The 18,613-nt window shown below is 41.9% G+C and overlaps 1 protein-coding gene and 1 long non-coding RNA gene across 5 annotated transcripts in view; one reads left to right on the plus strand and one right to left on the minus strand.

Moving 5' to 3' along the window:
* Positions 1–18,613, minus strand: part of LOC126543014 (uncharacterized) — a 56,944-nt gene that overhangs the window by 5,377 nt on the left and 32,954 nt on the right. The window contains exon 5 of one of the 3 annotated variants that reach the window (XM_072285461.1): positions 16,438–16,566. The exons of the other annotated variants lie outside the window; for them this stretch is intronic. Coding sequence (XP_072141562.1) covers positions 16,520–16,566 — 47 coding nt within the window. The 3' untranslated portion in view covers positions 16,438–16,519. Of the gene's footprint in view, positions 1–16,437; positions 16,567–18,613 lie in introns of those variants that run through there. 3 annotated transcript variants of the gene reach the window in all.
* On the plus strand, positions 925–15,479 carry LOC140214125 (uncharacterized). 2 transcript variants are annotated; one of them, XR_011891061.1, is made up of 3 exons: positions 925–1,100; positions 3,784–3,924; positions 13,570–15,479. It is a non-coding gene; the product is annotated as an uncharacterized lncRNA (long non-coding RNA). The 2 variants fall into 2 exon arrangements; XR_011891062.1 differs by lacking the exon at positions 925–1,100 and adding an exon at positions 3,064–3,649.

An 18,613-nucleotide genomic window follows, 5' to 3' on the forward strand; every position in this document is an offset into this window, starting at 1 on the left:
TCCTGAACTTCTAGACTCGTTGATTTTTTCATCGCCGCGTCTAGCCATAACCACTATCGGCTAGCCCCAGGGAGCCCAAACAGAGGAAACGAAGGTAGAAATGAACGATAAAGGTAATCTAAAATGACGCAGGAACTAGGCAGCCACCGTACCTGCGGTTAATCAAACATTCAAATTTTGACACTTCACGTGCCAAAGCCGAGAACTGATAATGAGGCACACCGTAGCGGTGAACTGCGGATTAATTTTCACCGTGCGGGATTTGTTAACATGTATTCAACGTACGGTACACAGGCATTGCATTTTTACTTCGTCGAACCCCGTCGAAATGCGGCCTCCACGACCGAGATGTGATCCCACAACCTAACTTTCGCAGCGCAACGCCAAAACCACTAATACAACATGGTGGGTCTAGAAGCCATCAGGACAGTTTCAGTTGGCTGGACCAATAAACCATATTGCTTTTCACAAAATCCCGCAACTTTTGCGGAGTCCAACATGACGGTCTAATGTGAGGAGTTTATTTTAAACTTGTTTCAATGCCAGGGCAGAATACTCAGACTTCGCCAACGTTACATCGCGATTGCATCTTTTGTCAGAATAGTAGATGCTTTCGGATTGCTACAGGCACGCCCGTGCAGCCCACGCAGTTCGTGCGTGGTTGCGGGCCGGAGGAGAGAGATATGCACAAGAGAGGATATCTGCCACGCCTTCCGACGTCACTCATGCTTCGCAAAGAGTGACGTCAGCATCTCCCAGCTTTTTTTTTCCTCCATGGTCAGAGCACCCGCAGATATAAAAGGCCTGCTTGCACGCACTGAGCATAGTTACGTAATCGGTTTTTAGGAAACCCCATGCTTCTCTTTGCGGTCTCGCAATGGCGAAAGTTGCTTCCTTTGAATGTCAGTACTGCGACCGGCGGTTAGCGAACAATCTCAGTCTGCAGAGGCACATAAAACTTGTGCACAAAATCACTCACCCGAAGTACAACTGCGACGAGTGTGAAGTAGCCCCGACTTTGAAAGAACTGGAGTACCGCCATATCAGCGTGCATTTCTTCGAGCCGGAATATGAGAGGTATCACTTTCTGACAATGCCAGGTAAGACACTTGCTTATTCTCTCAAAGCAACGCATGATTACCGCTGCACCTGTTATTTTTGCATTATGGGCTTGCAGAGTGAACGATTCACTTGTTCACTTATTGCTTGAAATGTGCTCATTTATGGTGCTTTCATGCTTAACATTTTACCTGACCATGCACTAGCTGCAACTTATACCATCATACATTAAATTGCATGCTTATCATTGCTGTTTTGAATCGAAGCAACGCAGAATCATTGCTGATGGATCTTTTTTAGGAATCGCATATTTAAGTTTTAAAAAAATGTACCCGCCGCGGCAGCCGCATTTAGATGGGAGCGAAATGCAAGAAACGCCTGTGTGGCACGTTAAAGGGACACTAAAGTGAAAAATTATTTCTTCTGCATCAGTAAATTACCATTCTACAACACCAAAAACACCACTGTTACAATGATAAGACGTTTTGTAAGCCAGAAAAAGCGCAAGAACGAAATACGGGTGGCGACGCCTACTTGAGTTCCCGCACCTGGGGCTGTGACGTCGTGGATTTTGATGGCATCCTCTAGGGCCTACTAATTATATATAGCGGTACAGATTGACTATATTTAGTTCTAAAGGAACCAAATATTAAACATGGCAAGTTTCAGGAACCTTTATTCAGCCAACGCGGCCCAAATGCGAAAACATACGTTGGAATCCCTGACGTCATGCTAACGTACCGGCGCTGGGGTTTCGGCGCGAAATTCAAATACTGATACTTGGACCTTCATTTTCTCATCTAATAATCAAACTATTTTTTTGAAATCACTGCCTGCAGGGTTCTCAAACAATGCTTCATTAGTCTAAACTGATTTATTGTTTCGCTTTAGTGTCCCTTTAAAGATCCCCTCGTGGTCAAAATTAATCCGGACTGCGCCACTATGGCATGCCTCATAATCAAATCGTGGTTTTAGCGCATAAAACCCTAGAATACATTCTATAAGAGAAAAGTGACTGGAGGAGCATGAATGAAGTTAATGATTTGCTATTTTTACTTTAACTAATGAAAGAAAGAAAACAAATATACTAAGTATGAACCCTGCTTCTAGTTCCCAACTTCTGTAAGGTAAACCATGCGATACAATATATGCAGATTTGGTAGCATGAATATTAGCCATAGTGGTGGCCATGCCATGCAGGAAAGCACTCGCTTTGCAAACTTGGAAATGGGTAAGCACCTATAGTATGGTACAGGAAAAATTTGTTTCTCCCCATTGCAGCAAGCACCTACTTTTTTTTTTTAATGCATTCTTTAGGGTCTAGAAGCAATAGTGGTCAGGTTAGGTAGCATGGACAAGCCTCCTTGTACATTAATAATGTGTTAAATCAGCTTTTCTATTCAAGAAATCTGGTCTAATCTTGTGCCTTAAACTGGTGCTGGAGCTTTCATATGCTTTACAGTCGTCGTATAGTTATGCACAGGCTTGCGCGGTATTGCACACTAATGAATAGAGGCAAGTGCACAGGTATGAGATTGCACTTCTGCCTAAGGTCGATCTGCAATCGAGTACATGGCTTTGTGTGAGCGAGAACTCCATACAATGGAAAGGATTGCGTCTAAAAACGTACACACAGCAGAAAAAACAAAGTAGCACTTCATATCAATCTTAACACAATAAGTAAAAGCTGAGTCAACCAAAGCGCAAATTTTGCATTGTTTGATTAAACAAGTGCTAGAAGTACTGTACACTAGTTCTAATGATAGCTCCTGTCGAAGTTTTATATTTCCTGAATCCCCAATGTGCAAAAAATTTAAATCTACTAATTGTTCAGTTAAAACACGGGGAAAACAAAGTGTCAAGCACGTGCCAACGCACGCGTGTTAGCCGGCATGTCAACGGCGCCTGACACGCCGGCTGAGAAAAAGAAGAGGAAAGAAAAAAAGAAGGATACGCCAAGAAACCAAACTAAGTATTGTTGCCTATAGCTTGAAATTTAGCATAGCGGATAGATTATAAAGCTCCTTTTGAAATGTTAATGCCTATTTGTTGCAATGCCTTGAACTTATAGATAAGGTATGATTCTCTGTATTTTCTTTCTCGTTCAGAACGGAAATTTGTAAGATGTAGAGTTGTCATTTCATGCAGTTCTTGGCGTTGCTCACGAAAAAAATTTTGATGGCAGTCACTTTGTGCTGCTATAATTAGACGCCATGTCACAGTGTCAACCTCAAATTAATAAAGCAAATTAGCTTACAGTTTCTATACATACTGTCTTCGCAGGAGTTTGATCTCTGTATGAAAGCTGCAAAATGTACTCAAACAAAGCATAGTTTAAAAATGTACAAGAAGCAACATCATTCTTGTCACTTTTTATATCTTCTTTTTCTTCAATTCCATTATGCTTCGCTCTAAAATTTTGCCCTGAGAAAAACAAATGCTTGATCCTCATCAGGAAAAGAGAAAAGATGTCACTGAACCTCTTCTTCATAACTACTGAGTTCCACAACATGTCTACGATTCAACTTTGTAACGCTAGTTCTGTGCATTACACACCCTGAAATGCAGACTGAACATACAAGTGTCCAGGGTACTTAATCTTCTTTCTTCTTCTAAATTACCCCATAAGATATTCTGCACAGCCAACGTGGGCTTACAATAAACTGGTTCCCCTTGACACACTGCATACATGTAACATTTGCTTTATTTTATTATCCTGATCAGCTTTCAAGTCATAGAAGGAAAAGGTGGAGAAAGACACACGCAGTCACTTCATTGCAAGGACAGGTACAGAGACTTGCGGCCACCTGAAAAAGAAGCATTTCTACTTCGTCTGTCACCGGTCTGGAAGTTATGCTTCACAAGGTATCGTGAAATGCCCGTATCATGACCACCAGTCTGAGTCTCTGGCTTTGATGGGTTTTTAAAAACCACAAAGATTTTTGTTCAGTCATGTTTATACAATTACTCAAAGAAGCGTTAACAGCATATCGGAATGAACTTCAACCTGGACAGTTATCTCGGTATGCTCACCCAAGCTGGGAATCATGTGTGCCTAAAGCTGGGCTTAAACATACTCCAAGGCCATCTTGGCCAAGATTATACATATGATTCTATTTCCTTCCTATCATTCAACACACCATCTATGCAGTAACACTGAATGAAGTGCGAGTGATGCGAAAGAAAATAGAACAGGATAAAAATTGTATACACTAGCCTGACCCTGGTCACCTCAAAGCCTATGCATCAATATTAAACTACTTACACCCGAGTCCAAGCGTACCACTGTCCAAGTGGCTGCCCTTTAAACAAAGCTCTAGTAATGCTGGACCTTGCTGTTAAAGAACTCCTATAATCAACCACAAGACATCAGCTGTAATCGCAAACCAGACCTATGACAGCACCAATGTTAAACTATTTGTTGTCACCGATATGAGTTAAGCACATTTGTTTTAGAACTACACTGTACTATTTCTGTGTCAGTGATTGCAGGGGAGTCCTCGTGTATCGTGTTAGACATAAAAGGATTTAAAGAGATGCCTACAGAGACATTGCGAAAGTAGCTGGTATTAGTAGATTGCACCAATGATTGGAACATCTTTTTGGAGCACATGTTATAAGCACATGTAATAAATAATGAACAGTGACACAATACATCCAGCGGTCAGATGCAAGTAGTACTGCTCAACATGACAACAGATCACTCTATTCACCACTGTTGGAGTGCCAAAGTTTAAAGTTCGTTTCCAAAAGCATTGCCTGCCTGGGTTACATGTCGTCATAACCTTCCCATGTTATGAATACGTAAAATTTATAGCAGGCCCATCCCAAAAATTTGGGGACGTCCAAAGCCAGTATATCAAAAAAATGTCTTCTGTTTGATTCTACTCTAACCTTATAGTCCACCGATTTCAAGTGACTGGCCCAGCTAGTAATGCAGGTGGCATGCAGCTCTAACAATACTTTATTGTGGCACTGGTGGCCTGAATTCAAAGCCTTTTCATTAAATAACAAAGCTCAAAAAGAACAGTGCCACAGTTATTTTTGTCTTACTGAACAGCCCACACCCACAGTGGGTGGTGTGTCAGCATGCAGCGGTGGCCTAGCCAGTTAAGGATTTGGGCTAGGAAATAAGTAGTCATGGTGCATGTTGGAGCAGAAAAATTGGCCCTTTTGGAATAGTTCGAGTAGTACAGCAGTAATGTGTAGCCATTTGGTGCAGCTCATTATTACTGTTCACTCACTAAATGCTGCTCAACAGCAAAGGAAGACACCAAGGCCAACAGCCAGCAGCAGCCAATTAGTACCACGTCAGTATGTTGCAAACACTTTTCTTTGAATAGGTAAGAAACCTTTATAAACAATTGAAAAATTCATGCAGAAACTCCTCTGGGACTTAAGTACGCTTAAGCATTGTACCACTTGCTCATCTCCACGCAGCCCAATGTCATTATCAACTCATTTTCAAGGATACGGCAGCCTGTGATGGAAAATTTCAGAGAGACATCCTAGGGAAAGTAAAAGACGTCCAAACGAATGTTACTGAACTTCTTTCCTAAATGGAAGGAACCTCTGGCGTCACGAGGTAATTCATATGCTTGACACCCAGGACAAACTGGAAAGCATAAAATCAGGACAATTGCAACACAAGTTTGGTGGTAGACGACCTCAGTAACAGATTGCGTCACAACAACCTTATCTTTAAAGCAGTCATTGAGCAAGACTCAGAGACGTGGCAGGAAAAGGGCTTGTAACTGAGTTAGTTTCTAAATATTTAGGCATTGCAGCTGGTGAAATTGAACGTGCCCATAGAATAGGACAGAAAAGACAAGGCTATACTTGGCTGATAATTGTGAAATTCCTAAACTTAAAAAAGAAAACACATTCTGAAAAATGCATTTAAACTAAAAAAGGTTTGAATCGTCTCATGTGGATTGATAAGGATTTTTCAATGAGGATGCAGTCCAGAAACTCCGAGATTTCGGACGTTCCAAACAGAAGCCCGCTGAAAGGTTCAAACTTCTGTTTGACAAGCTTCTACTAAACAACACGATTTGTCTTTGACCATACCACTAATGAAGTAAGTGCCCTCCCGAAACGTCACGTCCTCGTGAAAACCCAGTGATGTAAAAAATGAACGCTGTGATGCATGTGTGTCAATTCTTGTGTCAAACTTCCGCAGCTTATTTCGTAAGCAAGATCACCTCTGTTCTTATCTTGAATCCTGTTCAGTAGACGTTCTAGGCACCGAAACCTGGTTGTCATTCGACATTTTGGATCGTTCTTGTCTCGTCAGTTTTCATTATTTAGAAAACATAAAGCTGAATCGAGAGGTGGTGGTGTGTTAATCGCAGTAAAATCTAGTTTGGAAGCTTGCGTTATTGAAACTAATTCCTGCCTCAAAATTGTAAGGGTTGCTCTCTGTCTGCCCACACATTCTACCTCTGTCATTGGAGCCTGCTATCGTCCACTTGATTCATCCCACTACTTTCCGGATTATCTAAACATGTCTTTAAGTTTTGTCCAGAACAGGTACCCGACATCACCAATATTTCTTGTCGGCGATTTCAACTATCCCAATATTGAATGGCATTGATGCCGACCCCTGTATGGCACAAGAAAAACATCAATGCCAATATTTTCCTGACATGCTCTCAACTTTCAATTTGCATCAAATTGTTTCTGTTCCCACTCATGGTGATTCACTCTGACCTCATACTAGCCACAGAACCAAATAATGTTACGGAAAATGTATTGGATGGTATCAGTGGCCACAATATCTTGCATTGTGAATTCATAGGTGCCCTAAAGAAACATGCAAATAGAAAGAAATTAATATTTCATTACACCCGCGTGAATGTCAGCGGGCTTGTTAGTGACCTTTCCACCTTTTCTGTCGGCTTCTTGCAGTCATTCCCTCATTGCAACATAAACACAAACTGGGTTTTTCTTCATAATGGGCTGATCACACTTAAAAAGAAAAGCATATTCCAAAATTCAAAATAACAGCCTGCACAGAAAGCACTTGGTTTGCGACGCATGTGAAACCTATATATTGCAGAGCTGAACTATGAGCATCTGTGGAAGATTGGAGGCCCTATCGTGAGCACGCACACTTATGCAGGACCGTAACAACAACAGCCAAAGATAAATTTTTCAACCATGACATTTCAGACATGCTTAGCAATGACACAAAAATTTAGGAAACCCAAATTATCGAACTTGACGGTACCGTTATCTAAGGATGGTAACATTCTTTCTCTGGCACGTGTTGCTATTGAATTCAACAACACGGATGAGACTCCTGTACCTAGTAGCTTTCAGGCCCCTATTTTGCATTCAAGCATGCACAACATTAATATCGCTTCTGAAGTAGTACAGTCCTGTATCGATTGTCTTCCAACTAACTCTGCTCCTGGTCATGATGGCATCTGCCCTAAACTTCTTAAGATATCCAAACCTGCAATATGTCGCATTTTAGCCAAGCTTTTTCAGCAATGTATTGACACGGGATGCGTCTCAAATGATTGGAAGGCAGCTTGCATAATTCTCATATTTAAATATGGTGATTCGTCTAATCCATCAAATTACAGACCAATTTCTTTAACGAGCATGTGCTGCAAACTTCTCGAACACATCATTTCATCTGCTCTTATGAAGTTTCTTACAGAACATAACTTTTTCTTTATCAGTCGGCATGGACTTTTACACGATTGATTTGAATTAATGACTTGCATAACTCAACTCATTCTTTTTATCGAATCGATGTAATATCTCTAGACTTCGCGAAGGCTTTTGACAAGGTTCCTCAATTCTGGCTTATTCATAAACTGACAGATCTTAACATGTGAGGATAACTAGGTGGACTACCATCTTTTTAACTAACCGGTAGCAATCAGTATTCATCAATGACCATTTGTCTCCATTAAATCATGTCAAATCTGGAGTACCGCAAGGTTCCATGCTCAGGCCTATTTTGTTTTTAGATTATATTAACGATATTAGTAATGGTAGGCGTTTCATAGACTATTTGCTGATGATTGCGTGATCTACTAACCCCGAGGACACCTGCTACCTTCCATCTTACTTAGACAATCTCCGTAAGTGGGGCAGTAAGCAAGCGGAAATCAACATTAATATAACAAAAGCTATCAGATTTGGGACTACAGCTAAACCCGTGTTATGCAATTGCATAATTATAAAACATGCCCGTAGCCTCGGTATTCACAATATCTGGGTGTTCATTTGTCATCCGATCTGTCATGGAACATTTGCGTAGATGTGATTTTCACTAGAGTGTTTTAGTTTAGTGTCATTACGGTCCACCCCGCTCCAAGTTGCCCCGCTAAGCCACATGGTGGAGTGGTGGGTGATTGCATGTTTTAGTTGTATGTCTAGCCTAGCGCAGCAGAGGGACGGATGGATAGGTGCTACGAGTGTCCCCTTTGGAAAGATGTGTGGGTTGCGCCATGAAGCTCTTGTATTGCCTAGTGTTCTACTTTTGTTAACAAAGAAAAAAAACCCACGATGACTTCCCATAACCAAACTTTCTGAACTTTGTCTTTGCAAGCCTCTGTTGTTTGACATTTCCCTACTTTTTGTCCACCAATCTTCCATTTGCTGCTTACCAATCTTTACTGCATACATTTTTACTTTCCCTCTGCTCTTGCTGAACCCAAGGGCTTCAAGCAGGCCAGTGGTGTATGTGTGTGAAAACTTTTATTGTAATGATGTCCGGAGGCTAGACTTCTCAAGCCAAGGCGGGCTGCTCCCACGTTGGCACTGTCAGGCCAAGCCTTTCAGCGACATCATGGGCCCCCTGGACTGCCCTTAGTTGGTCCTGAAACAATGGGCTTTGAATCCTTTTCTTCCACTGTGTCCATTCTTCAACGAGTTTGGGGAGAGTCGCGGGACAGCCCGCCAGGATATGTCCGATTCCAATGATGCCATTACAATCATTGCAGTCCATCTTAATCTCCCTCTCTGGATATATTTTATTAATGTTATATAGGCCAGTGGTGCCTAAATCTACTGCTGGGGAGATATATTTCACATTCTAGTAAAGCATGCTCTATTGTTTCCCTAGCTTTACCGCAGCAAGCACATGCTTCTTCCTTCTTATATCTTGCTGTATAAGTGCGTGTTCTAAGGCATCCCGAGCTCATTTCAGAAAGTAATAAGCTTCCCTTTGAGTTATAATAGATTGTTTCTTTCCCGATATTGTTATTTCCTCTTCAGTAGTTACTCATAGCAGGTTTATTTTCCATTGCCGCCAGCCACGAGATTATCTCGGCCTCTCTGGCTTTCCGCTTGATGTTCCTTTCGTATTTGCAGTGCCTTCTGGCCGAATTCAGGGTAATGAAACAAAATAAAAGCACCTAGAAGTAAAACTTAAAAGTAAAGCTTTTATAAGTAAAATGAATACATATAGCTTATTTGTCCATAAAGCATCTAAACATGAACTTGTAATGCATTACTGGTCCATTTTATCCAGTGGAAAATAAAGCCCCATCTTGGGAAATGCAACGCGATAGCCAGCGAGCTTGCATTTTGCATCCAATCTGATCCTTTCTCATGCCAACATGTTGCACAGCATGCATCACATACTCCCGCGCTGCGAGGTTTTCAAATGGGTCAGCATGCGCACCTTCTAGCAGACATAAGTCTTCGTCTGTGCAAAGCTGTCTTGTAAAGAGCAAGGCAGGCAAGGTGCCTCGATGCACGTGCCAGAGTGGGTGTGTGCATCGACCACCCTTGCTAGAAAAAAATGGCAGCAACCTTCTGCTCAGGCAGCTTGTAAGCGGACCGTGTTTCTGACTCCACCAGCCTGCTTGCAGCTAAGCGGAGGGCGCATGTGCATTCACGCTTTCGCTCCGCTCAGCTGCTTAGCCGAGTGTAAAAACGGCAAACTAGAACACTCTACTAAAGCAACCAGATCACTTGGCTTCATAAGGCACTATTTGCACTCGGCTAACTCCGAGACCAAATTTCTGGCTTACACCACCTTAGTATGCTCTAAAATCGAATATGCCTTCTTAATTTGGAATCCACACATGAGGCCTACGTCAAACACAAACTAGAGTCTCTGCAAAATAATGTTGCTCGCTTCATCACAAGAAACTACTCGTATACATCTAGTTACGGAAATAAAATATTAGATTAATTTAGCTCCTCTCAATATACGCAGGCTTCTGACACTATTGTCCTTCTTTCATAAACTTTACTCCAATCGGTTGTCCCATGTGACTCTAAATATCAGACTAGCTCGTGACATGTGTCTTGACGGCTTGATCACCAACTTAAAATCGCACCCATCTTCACCCACACTAATCCGTTTTTCCACTCACCTCTTCTCCTCGCTATTTGTCACGACTCATTTGTACATAATTTGAAGTTGTTCCTAGAAATCTGAACTACCTCTTACCTTGCGGTTCCGTTCCAGTTGCATTTCTTGATGTTCTTATTTAATATGCAATTTTGCTTTCCTGTTTAGTAATGTATACTTAATTTTTTTTCCATTGTTTTGTAATGTAAAACAGCTCATTGTGATAAGTCAAGTATTTTAGGAACCTTGAACCTTGTCATTACTATGTTTTTTCACACATTGTATATACCCTGTAATAAGTCGTTTTTTTGCACTAATTCATGTTGTTCCAATTCATATTTCTTGTTTAGTTGTGTACTTTTGGTATGTTTTGCTCCTTTCATTGTAATCCCTGTAAGAGATGGTGTCTGCCATGAAAAGGGTACCTGGCCCATACCATCGTCCGACTCATTCATGCTAAGGATGTTGTTGAAGGGAGGAATGAGGAGTAGGGGATTTATTTACAATATCTACATGAAGGGTGGAGAACATTACATCTGATCAGTCTAGCATGACTGAAATGCACACTGAACAGCCGAAAATGTCTGCTTAAACACACTCTGTCCTTACTAGATCCCTAGGCCAGGGGAAGCTGCCGTCCAACCTTCATCCAATCAAAGCATCCAAAGTCGTCGAAGTACCCGCCTTTGAGGGCGAAGGTTCACACACTCTCTTGCACTTTTGTTTTACTGAACACACCAAAACCAGTGAGGCCTCATAGACAGGTGTTGTCACGCTTGACTCAAGCTGGCATGTCGTTCCTGAGCCGACTCTGCAGTTTGCTGCTGAATCTGTCATGACCGTGACTATTACCAGAGTACAAGGGGGAATGCCATAGAACAAACATTTCCAGGAGTTTTCTTGCTCCAATTGGTCCCTGAAGGTGACAGCGAACCAGCTAACAATCCTGTCCGCCAAACGTGTCTAGCCTTACTGGCTCCGAAGGGCTTTTCGAAGGGGGCGTGTTGTTGGCTTCACGAAGCGATTCATTGCAGTGAAGCCAGAAGGTCACTATCCCCGCTGGCCAATCGTAACATCCCCCACCCCTATGCCTCCTGGGCTCTTTAGGGTACTTGAACAAAAAACAGTGTTATGGAAGTTAATATGACCGGTATAAACAGCAGCGTCGCAGCAACATGGACTGCTGCAGACGGCGGCGCCAGGTGTGCTGATGACGTTCTGATCATTATAAGCTGATACTGCTCTTTAGTGCCTTATCCATCCACGTCAAACCATTATGCGCCGCGTGGACCATATCTTGAACTCCATGTTCTCGTCGCTTTGCCTTGAAGAGCGGGCCCATATCTTGAAAGCGATCTGCGAAAGGTGCAGGGTGCGGTGTGTGCTGAGAGATTTGCGAGCGCTGCTTCGATCTCGTGGTAGCGACAGGCAGAACAAAGGTAAAGCCACTCGCTGCTGCATGCTCTATCTATATTGTATGCACTTTTCACTTTGTTGGGTGCTTGAAGGCTGTTCACCTCCGCCGTGGGTCGGCCCAGTATTGCACTGTCTCTGGGATCGGCCCACATTTTTATCTTGCGTGATGGACGTTTGGTAAGCATAGAAATGCTTACACATTTAAGAGAATTTTAACACCCAGAACCAGCCAATTACTACCATGCCAGTATGTTGCAAGTACTTTCATTTGAGTAGGTATAAAGCCTTTGTAAATAAATAAAAATTTTGTGGGCTAATGAAAGCAGCTGTGTGCCTAGGCGTCGGAGAGGCAAGAAATTACAACTGCACTAGAACAATTTGCTCTGTCACACATAACAAAAGAAGTGAAGGTGAATGTCTTATGTGCATTGCAAATGACACATGTGCTTTCATATGCACTATGGCATATGCACAAGTGTATTACACCCGATAACAATGCAAGAAGCTCGACAAGAGACTGCCGCGAGGCTATGAACGGCGTCCAGAATGAGGTGCCATAGCACAAATGGATGCAAAGATGGCAGTGGTGGACACAAACAACATTGCTACCATTCCATGCACTCAATTTTGTTACAAGGTGGTTTGCTGGCCTCTGCAAATAGATATGAGTCGATTCAACTGCAAATAGATATGAGTCAATTCATCAGCTAACTGTAGCTCTAGTTACTGATACCCAACCGACCTGATGAAGCAGTGCTGATTAGGGCCAATGGTCAGGGTAGTGTGCCATGAAATTAGCTTTTGGTGATTGTGATATGGGCTGCAAGCAGTTACAGGAAGCTTGGTGTTAATATATTGGTACGATTGGCAATTGTTTCCGAGATCATTAGTACGAGTTTTTGATAACTGATGAAGCACTGCTGTACGAGTCCACAAGATCACAGCAGATCTGCTTTCCATGTGAAGCTTTCATCACTTTAACTTGTATATTATTCTACTATATGCAGGGCTCACAAACCATATACAATATTTTCCGGACAATAATTTGAACCTGGCACAAGTAACCTCCCCCTCTTTTCACAAGTCAGCAACTATCACAAGTGTGCACAGAAGTTAGTTCCTGTACTTAAAAGATCACAAATTGCCATACAGTTCTGAACCACGTGCAAGAACACATGTATGCAATGCAAACTGTGTGCCTTCCAGTGGTCAATGGGTCTTAGCGCATGCCATTGTGCTTGCTATGAATGCTGCTTTTGTCACCGTACCCTGTTAGCATTGCATATAGTAATTGCTTCGATTGGTGTTGACAGCCAGGACGAAACTTATACTGAGAGAGGCATGCCTGATAATCAGATCGTGGTATTGGCATGTAAAAACCCAGATTTGTTTTATTTGTTCTTGTTTCGAGACAAACCAAGTGCCCTTGGAATGCTGCATGCAATGCTTTGACCTCAGGCAATCCATTGCATTACTGCAAATATTACTCAATATTTGAAAAGTCTAGTGGATGATCCATCTCAAACTGAATTACTTGCACGTTCACTATTTGTTTCTTCTATTTAAGTCTTCTCGTACCCCTGCTGAAAACGCTGCGTTGCCCTGAAAGCGTGAAAATACCACACCTTTGCGCAGTTCGCGTAGCCAGGTTTCAGGCAAGTTGAATTGTAGCTAAATGGTGTAAATGGTGTAGTAGAACCACCACTAAGCATGTGTTGGAAGTCCAGTGCTTAAGTTAGAATAAACTACCCGGTTATCTTTTTCCACAGCTACAAGTAAACAAAAGCTGAAGCGGCCTTCAAGTGTCAAGTGTGGAAAAAGGTGTTTTGCGGCAATGGCTGTGACTGAAGACAACACAGGTGTGTATGTGGTTTTCCAATTCAAGCACAGAGGCCACGACTTTGAACTGGGTCGTGTTTTTCTGTCCAAGTCTGAAAGAGCTGCTATTGCTGGTAAGAAACCGCTTTTGCCCTGCTTTATAATACATAGAGAGTGGTTGTTGAGTTTTCAACATCCCAAATACAAGGCAATACTCATGCCAGACCATGCAATGAACTTGAAGCACATGAAATTCATTTGAAATTCATAATTTCCACATAATTCGAGGCCACCTTTACTGACTGCAGGGCATTATAGTTAATGACATCATAAACATGTTTATCATTTTGCTACATTGTATCAATGCCTGAAGGGTTCAGAGAGAGAGAGAAAAAAGGGAACCGTTCTCCAATTTCACAGCGGTAACAACTACCTTGGCACAGCCAGTGGCCTATATTTGATCTATATGGCTATTCTTATTGCAGGCAACGACTTTAGTTATTTTATACTTGTTTGCATCACTTCATGTACCAAGCAGGAAGGTGTAGTGCCTCCTGGTGCACTGTAGGCCACGCAGCAGACTGTGGCTTTTTCTTTTTGTTTTATTTTTCAGGCTTTCAGTTAACTGTATTGGTATGACTTATGATCCTAGTGGGATTCAATGTCTCAAAATAGCAGTAAGCTGGAATAATTTCCACTTGGGATTACTTAAGGTGCATTGTACATAATTATGTCTGCCATTTTGCCTAAACTGAAGTGCAAGTATTACAGACATCGATGAAACTGCGACCTCTCGCCACTACTGTAGGTCATCCACAGATGTGCTTTCCATGTGAAACTTTCATCAGCTCAAGTTGTATTTTACTCTACTATATGTAGGGCTCACAAACCATGTGCCATATTTTATGGACTATAACTTGAACTGTTGTACAAGTCACCCCCTTTCCCCCCTCTTTTCACAACTTTCAAAGAAAAAATATGTGTATATAACTCATTGTATAAGATGCATCTATCTTAACTTGGGTCAGCATCGTGAAATGCGATTGTGCATGTTTATACACTTATCCTAAAATGTCGTACTTACCCATTTCAGGGCACTAAACTTCAGTAAAAAAAAATTTTATGAGCCGCACATTCTAGCAGACAAAATAAACTGCAAGTACATTGCTGGAGAAAAAGAATGTCTCATGTTGGTCTTGCATATATAAGTTATACTGTTCTACAATACGCTTGGACGAAAATGAAAAGAAAATGGTGGCACCTATGGTTTGGAAAATATGGTACCTAAATATTTTGAACGCTCATGAATCAGCTATGTGAATGAAACATGATTGAAACAATCACGATAATTAGGCTTATACCCCTGTCACACGGCGAAAACTAATGTCATTTGAAAATGATGACAATGACGATAGTAAAAAAAAAAAAGACACGCCTCAAACCCACTTTTGTCCAACAATTATTTTCCAGTATGCTAAATTCCACTAGAATATGTGATCATTGTTTTCAAACCGTAGTGTTCGATTACTACCTTGTCGACATTGCCAACGAAGTCGAGTCGAGCTAAGGCAAGCAACAGGGCGAAGTGAACGATAGGCGCGTCCGCTACATCTGCTAAAGTGGTACGAGAAGGGCAGTTGCATGTCATCGCCTTTCTGATGTGCATGCGAGCTTCTAATATCCTCATTCTTCGCGCGTGCCACAGGAAAAAACGCGCACGCTTTTATGCCAAGTCAATTGAAGTGGCCGCGGCCGATGCTCCGGTGAGAACCAACACGACTGCTGCAGCGAAAGCTAAAGATGGCTGTCTGGTCACTGGACTGAGAGTAGTTTTCTGTATTTACCTATGTGATGGACTTCAATGTCGTTAACGCAATAATTAGGTAATAAAATGGATAGAATAATAGTGATTTTTTGTTAAAACAAAAAAAAGAAGCATGTACTGTTTGCGAAACACTGGTAAACTCGTGGTGTCGAGGATACAGATTCAGTTCCAAACGAATGCGAATGAGTTTGGCGAACTGATTTGTTTGTAAATGTCATTTTCGAAAATGTCCTTACGTTTTACCGTGTGACACCAAAGAAATGGCATTATCAGCGAATGTCATTCATTGTAAATGACATTAGATTTGCTGTGTGACAGGAGTATTAGACATGAACTCGTAAAACAGCTTCAAGTGTCCAGTCAGTACTCTACTTGACTGAAATAATACCTTTAACTCAAAAACCCACATGACTACAAGCCTTCAAAGCATACGTTCACAGGTGTGTCTGCTCTGTTATGGATGAATGACTGATAAATCAACCATTAAAAATAATTGCTGAAAGCTTTAATTGACAATTTTTATATTGACATTAATCAAATTATGTGCATCAATTCAGTCAGTAACAGTGATGTTTATATTTAAGTTAATCTGGAAATGCTGCACATGTTTTCGATTGCAGACTGTTTTGCCCTTCTATGGTGGCATGCCACTATGGAAGTGGCAATAACTTATGCTATGGAATGTAATTGGAAAATTAAGTTCTAACTGTAGGATAGAAATTGATAACAATGGCAATATTTAGTAAAGGAACTAAATGTGGAAGACATTTTTGCCCTGGGTAGGATCTGAACCACAATCTGCACATGTCCAGTCCAGTGCAATGCTTTTACAATGGTTCAGTAATGTCTTTTGTGCGAACAAGGTTACCAACAGTGAAGGATGAAATTGGCAGCCTAGCTGTAAACTTGGTACACACAATAAATTTCTTCACTTACGTACCTGATAACACTGGTGCAGATAATCCCTATGACGGTTTATCAATGACACCAAACATTGAAACACTTAAATATGTAATCTTGCCTCTTCAAATGTAATGTAATCGTGTAGTGTAATTCAGAAATGTAATCTTGCCTCTTCAGCAGCTGAAGGCTGCATAGCACCATGTCCTTGCAAAGAGCTGACCTAAAAAGAAAAAAAATTGCGACAGCTTGAACTATTTAACACACACCATTGCAAAAGGTTTTTGTAAGTCAATGCAACTCATTATTCAATTAAAGGAATTCTAAATAATGATATTAAAAATGTTCATCAGTGCCCATTTCACTTCCTTGCGTGCTCGGTAATTTTTACTTATGCTTCAACTAATATACACTTTTTCTCTACTCTCTCAAGACAAACTGCGAGAAGGCGTGTCCATGGATGCAGTACTGGATAATGTGCGGTCCAACGTGGATGAGACATTCCACCGCGTTAACCTGTTAAGCAAGCGGGATCTCCGCAAAATAATCAGGGATGCCAGAGTCTCGAAGACCGAGCGGCTGCACGATAATGACTATGTGAGCGTGCAACTCTGGGTTGAGAGGATGCATAGTGAAAAGAAAAACCCATTGCTCTTCTTTAAACACCAAGGACAACCTGACAAAAAGTGCCATTTTTCTGGAGAAAAAAAATGAGGACCTTTTGAATGACAGAGATTTTATGCTAGTCATCATGACCACACCACAACAGGAGCTTTTCAAGAGGCTTGGAACTGATCGTATATGTGTCGATGGAACACGTGGAACAGCAGGTGAGCAGTACTATATAAATGCATTAATAATAAAAGCAAGAAAGAGGGAATGCTGTCCGAGAATAATTGCAATAGATATGATGAGTAGTATTCCTTCACACATGATATTTCTCTTAATTTTTCATTTGATGGAGTTCTCAATTATCAGTAACAGAGCAAGAATGAATTCAGCGCTCTGTACACTGGTGATATTCCATTGCTACTGTCCTCATCGCTACATGCCCTGCATATCCTGTCTGTATTGTCACCACGGAGTTATAATAGGTCACATAATACAGCTCTTATCACATTTGTCGTGAGGGGATGCGCGACTGTCACACGTCCCCTGATATGTTGTTTTTCCCGCATAGCTTCCGTCTCCTGCATTGCGGCTTTGCCGCGGGCCCCAGGCCACGCGAGAGATGGCGCGAGTGTTGCGCTGCTAACGCCGCCTCATGGCAGGGTTACTTGGGGGCGCAAGGGAGAACACGTTTCCTCTTTGGTTCGGGACGGCAAGCAGCACGGACGTGCCGCCCGTGCGCCGATCCATGCTTCTGCGAGATCGTCTCGTGAGGCCTTGTGCGAAAGAGCCACCGTTCGCGTGACCGTACGCGTGAACGACCAGGCATTAGGATCCAGCAAGGGGCGAACATATTCGCTCGCTATCTGGTCGCGGTGAGTCGGACTTCCGCAATTTGTCGCACGCCCATCGGCATTGTTTTGTGGATAGCAACTCGGCTAGCAGGCATTGATCTATGAAAGGTGCAATAAATGCCCTTGTGATTGTCGTTCCTTTGACCCAAGGTACGGGATGAGAATCCCACAGTCTAGAGTGCAGAAACAGTGCATTGCACTGTGTATTAGTGCCTTCTGTCAGAGGTACAGCTGTCTCGAGGCTGTTTGGCATCCTGAACTGTTTGCCAATTAGGCGAATCACTGATTACTGCTACAGTCAAAAGTGCTTTTTCTTGGTGGCGGTGGGTGGTTCCCTAAGGACTGCAAAAACAAAACATTTAGAAAATCAGGCAGTCCAGGAGGAGGAATAAGCTTTTATTTTGGAAACAGTGTTCCGGAGTAAGCCCCGGTTCTACTCTCGGTGGGAGGTCTCCTTATTCCAGGAACCCTCTGGCCTTCAGGCAGTCCAAAAAAAAAAAAATTAATGCATGCCTTTTACTGCCATTTAAAGGGAGGTGCTAGTCTGAAACATAACAAGAACCTAGAACTATGAAACCCCAGCTGTTTACATACTCTTATGGTAATTTCAAATACTATATAAATCAGTTTTATAGCAAGTTGCATAGGTAGCAAGTTGCTATGTGTAAAACGTAGGCATTAGTGCCCCCATTTTTTTATCTCTAAACTTCCATAATTGCAGACCAGTGATGGCGCATAATCCTCCAAATCAACTGTAGAATACTGAAATATGTTACCGAAATCGTTATTCACTGTTGTTTTAAAAAG

The sequence above is a fragment of the Dermacentor andersoni genome, chromosome 11 (assembly GCF_023375885.2).
Source record: "Dermacentor andersoni chromosome 11, qqDerAnde1_hic_scaffold, whole genome shotgun sequence".
NCBI lineage: Eukaryota > Metazoa > Arthropoda > Arachnida > Ixodida > Ixodidae > Dermacentor > Dermacentor andersoni.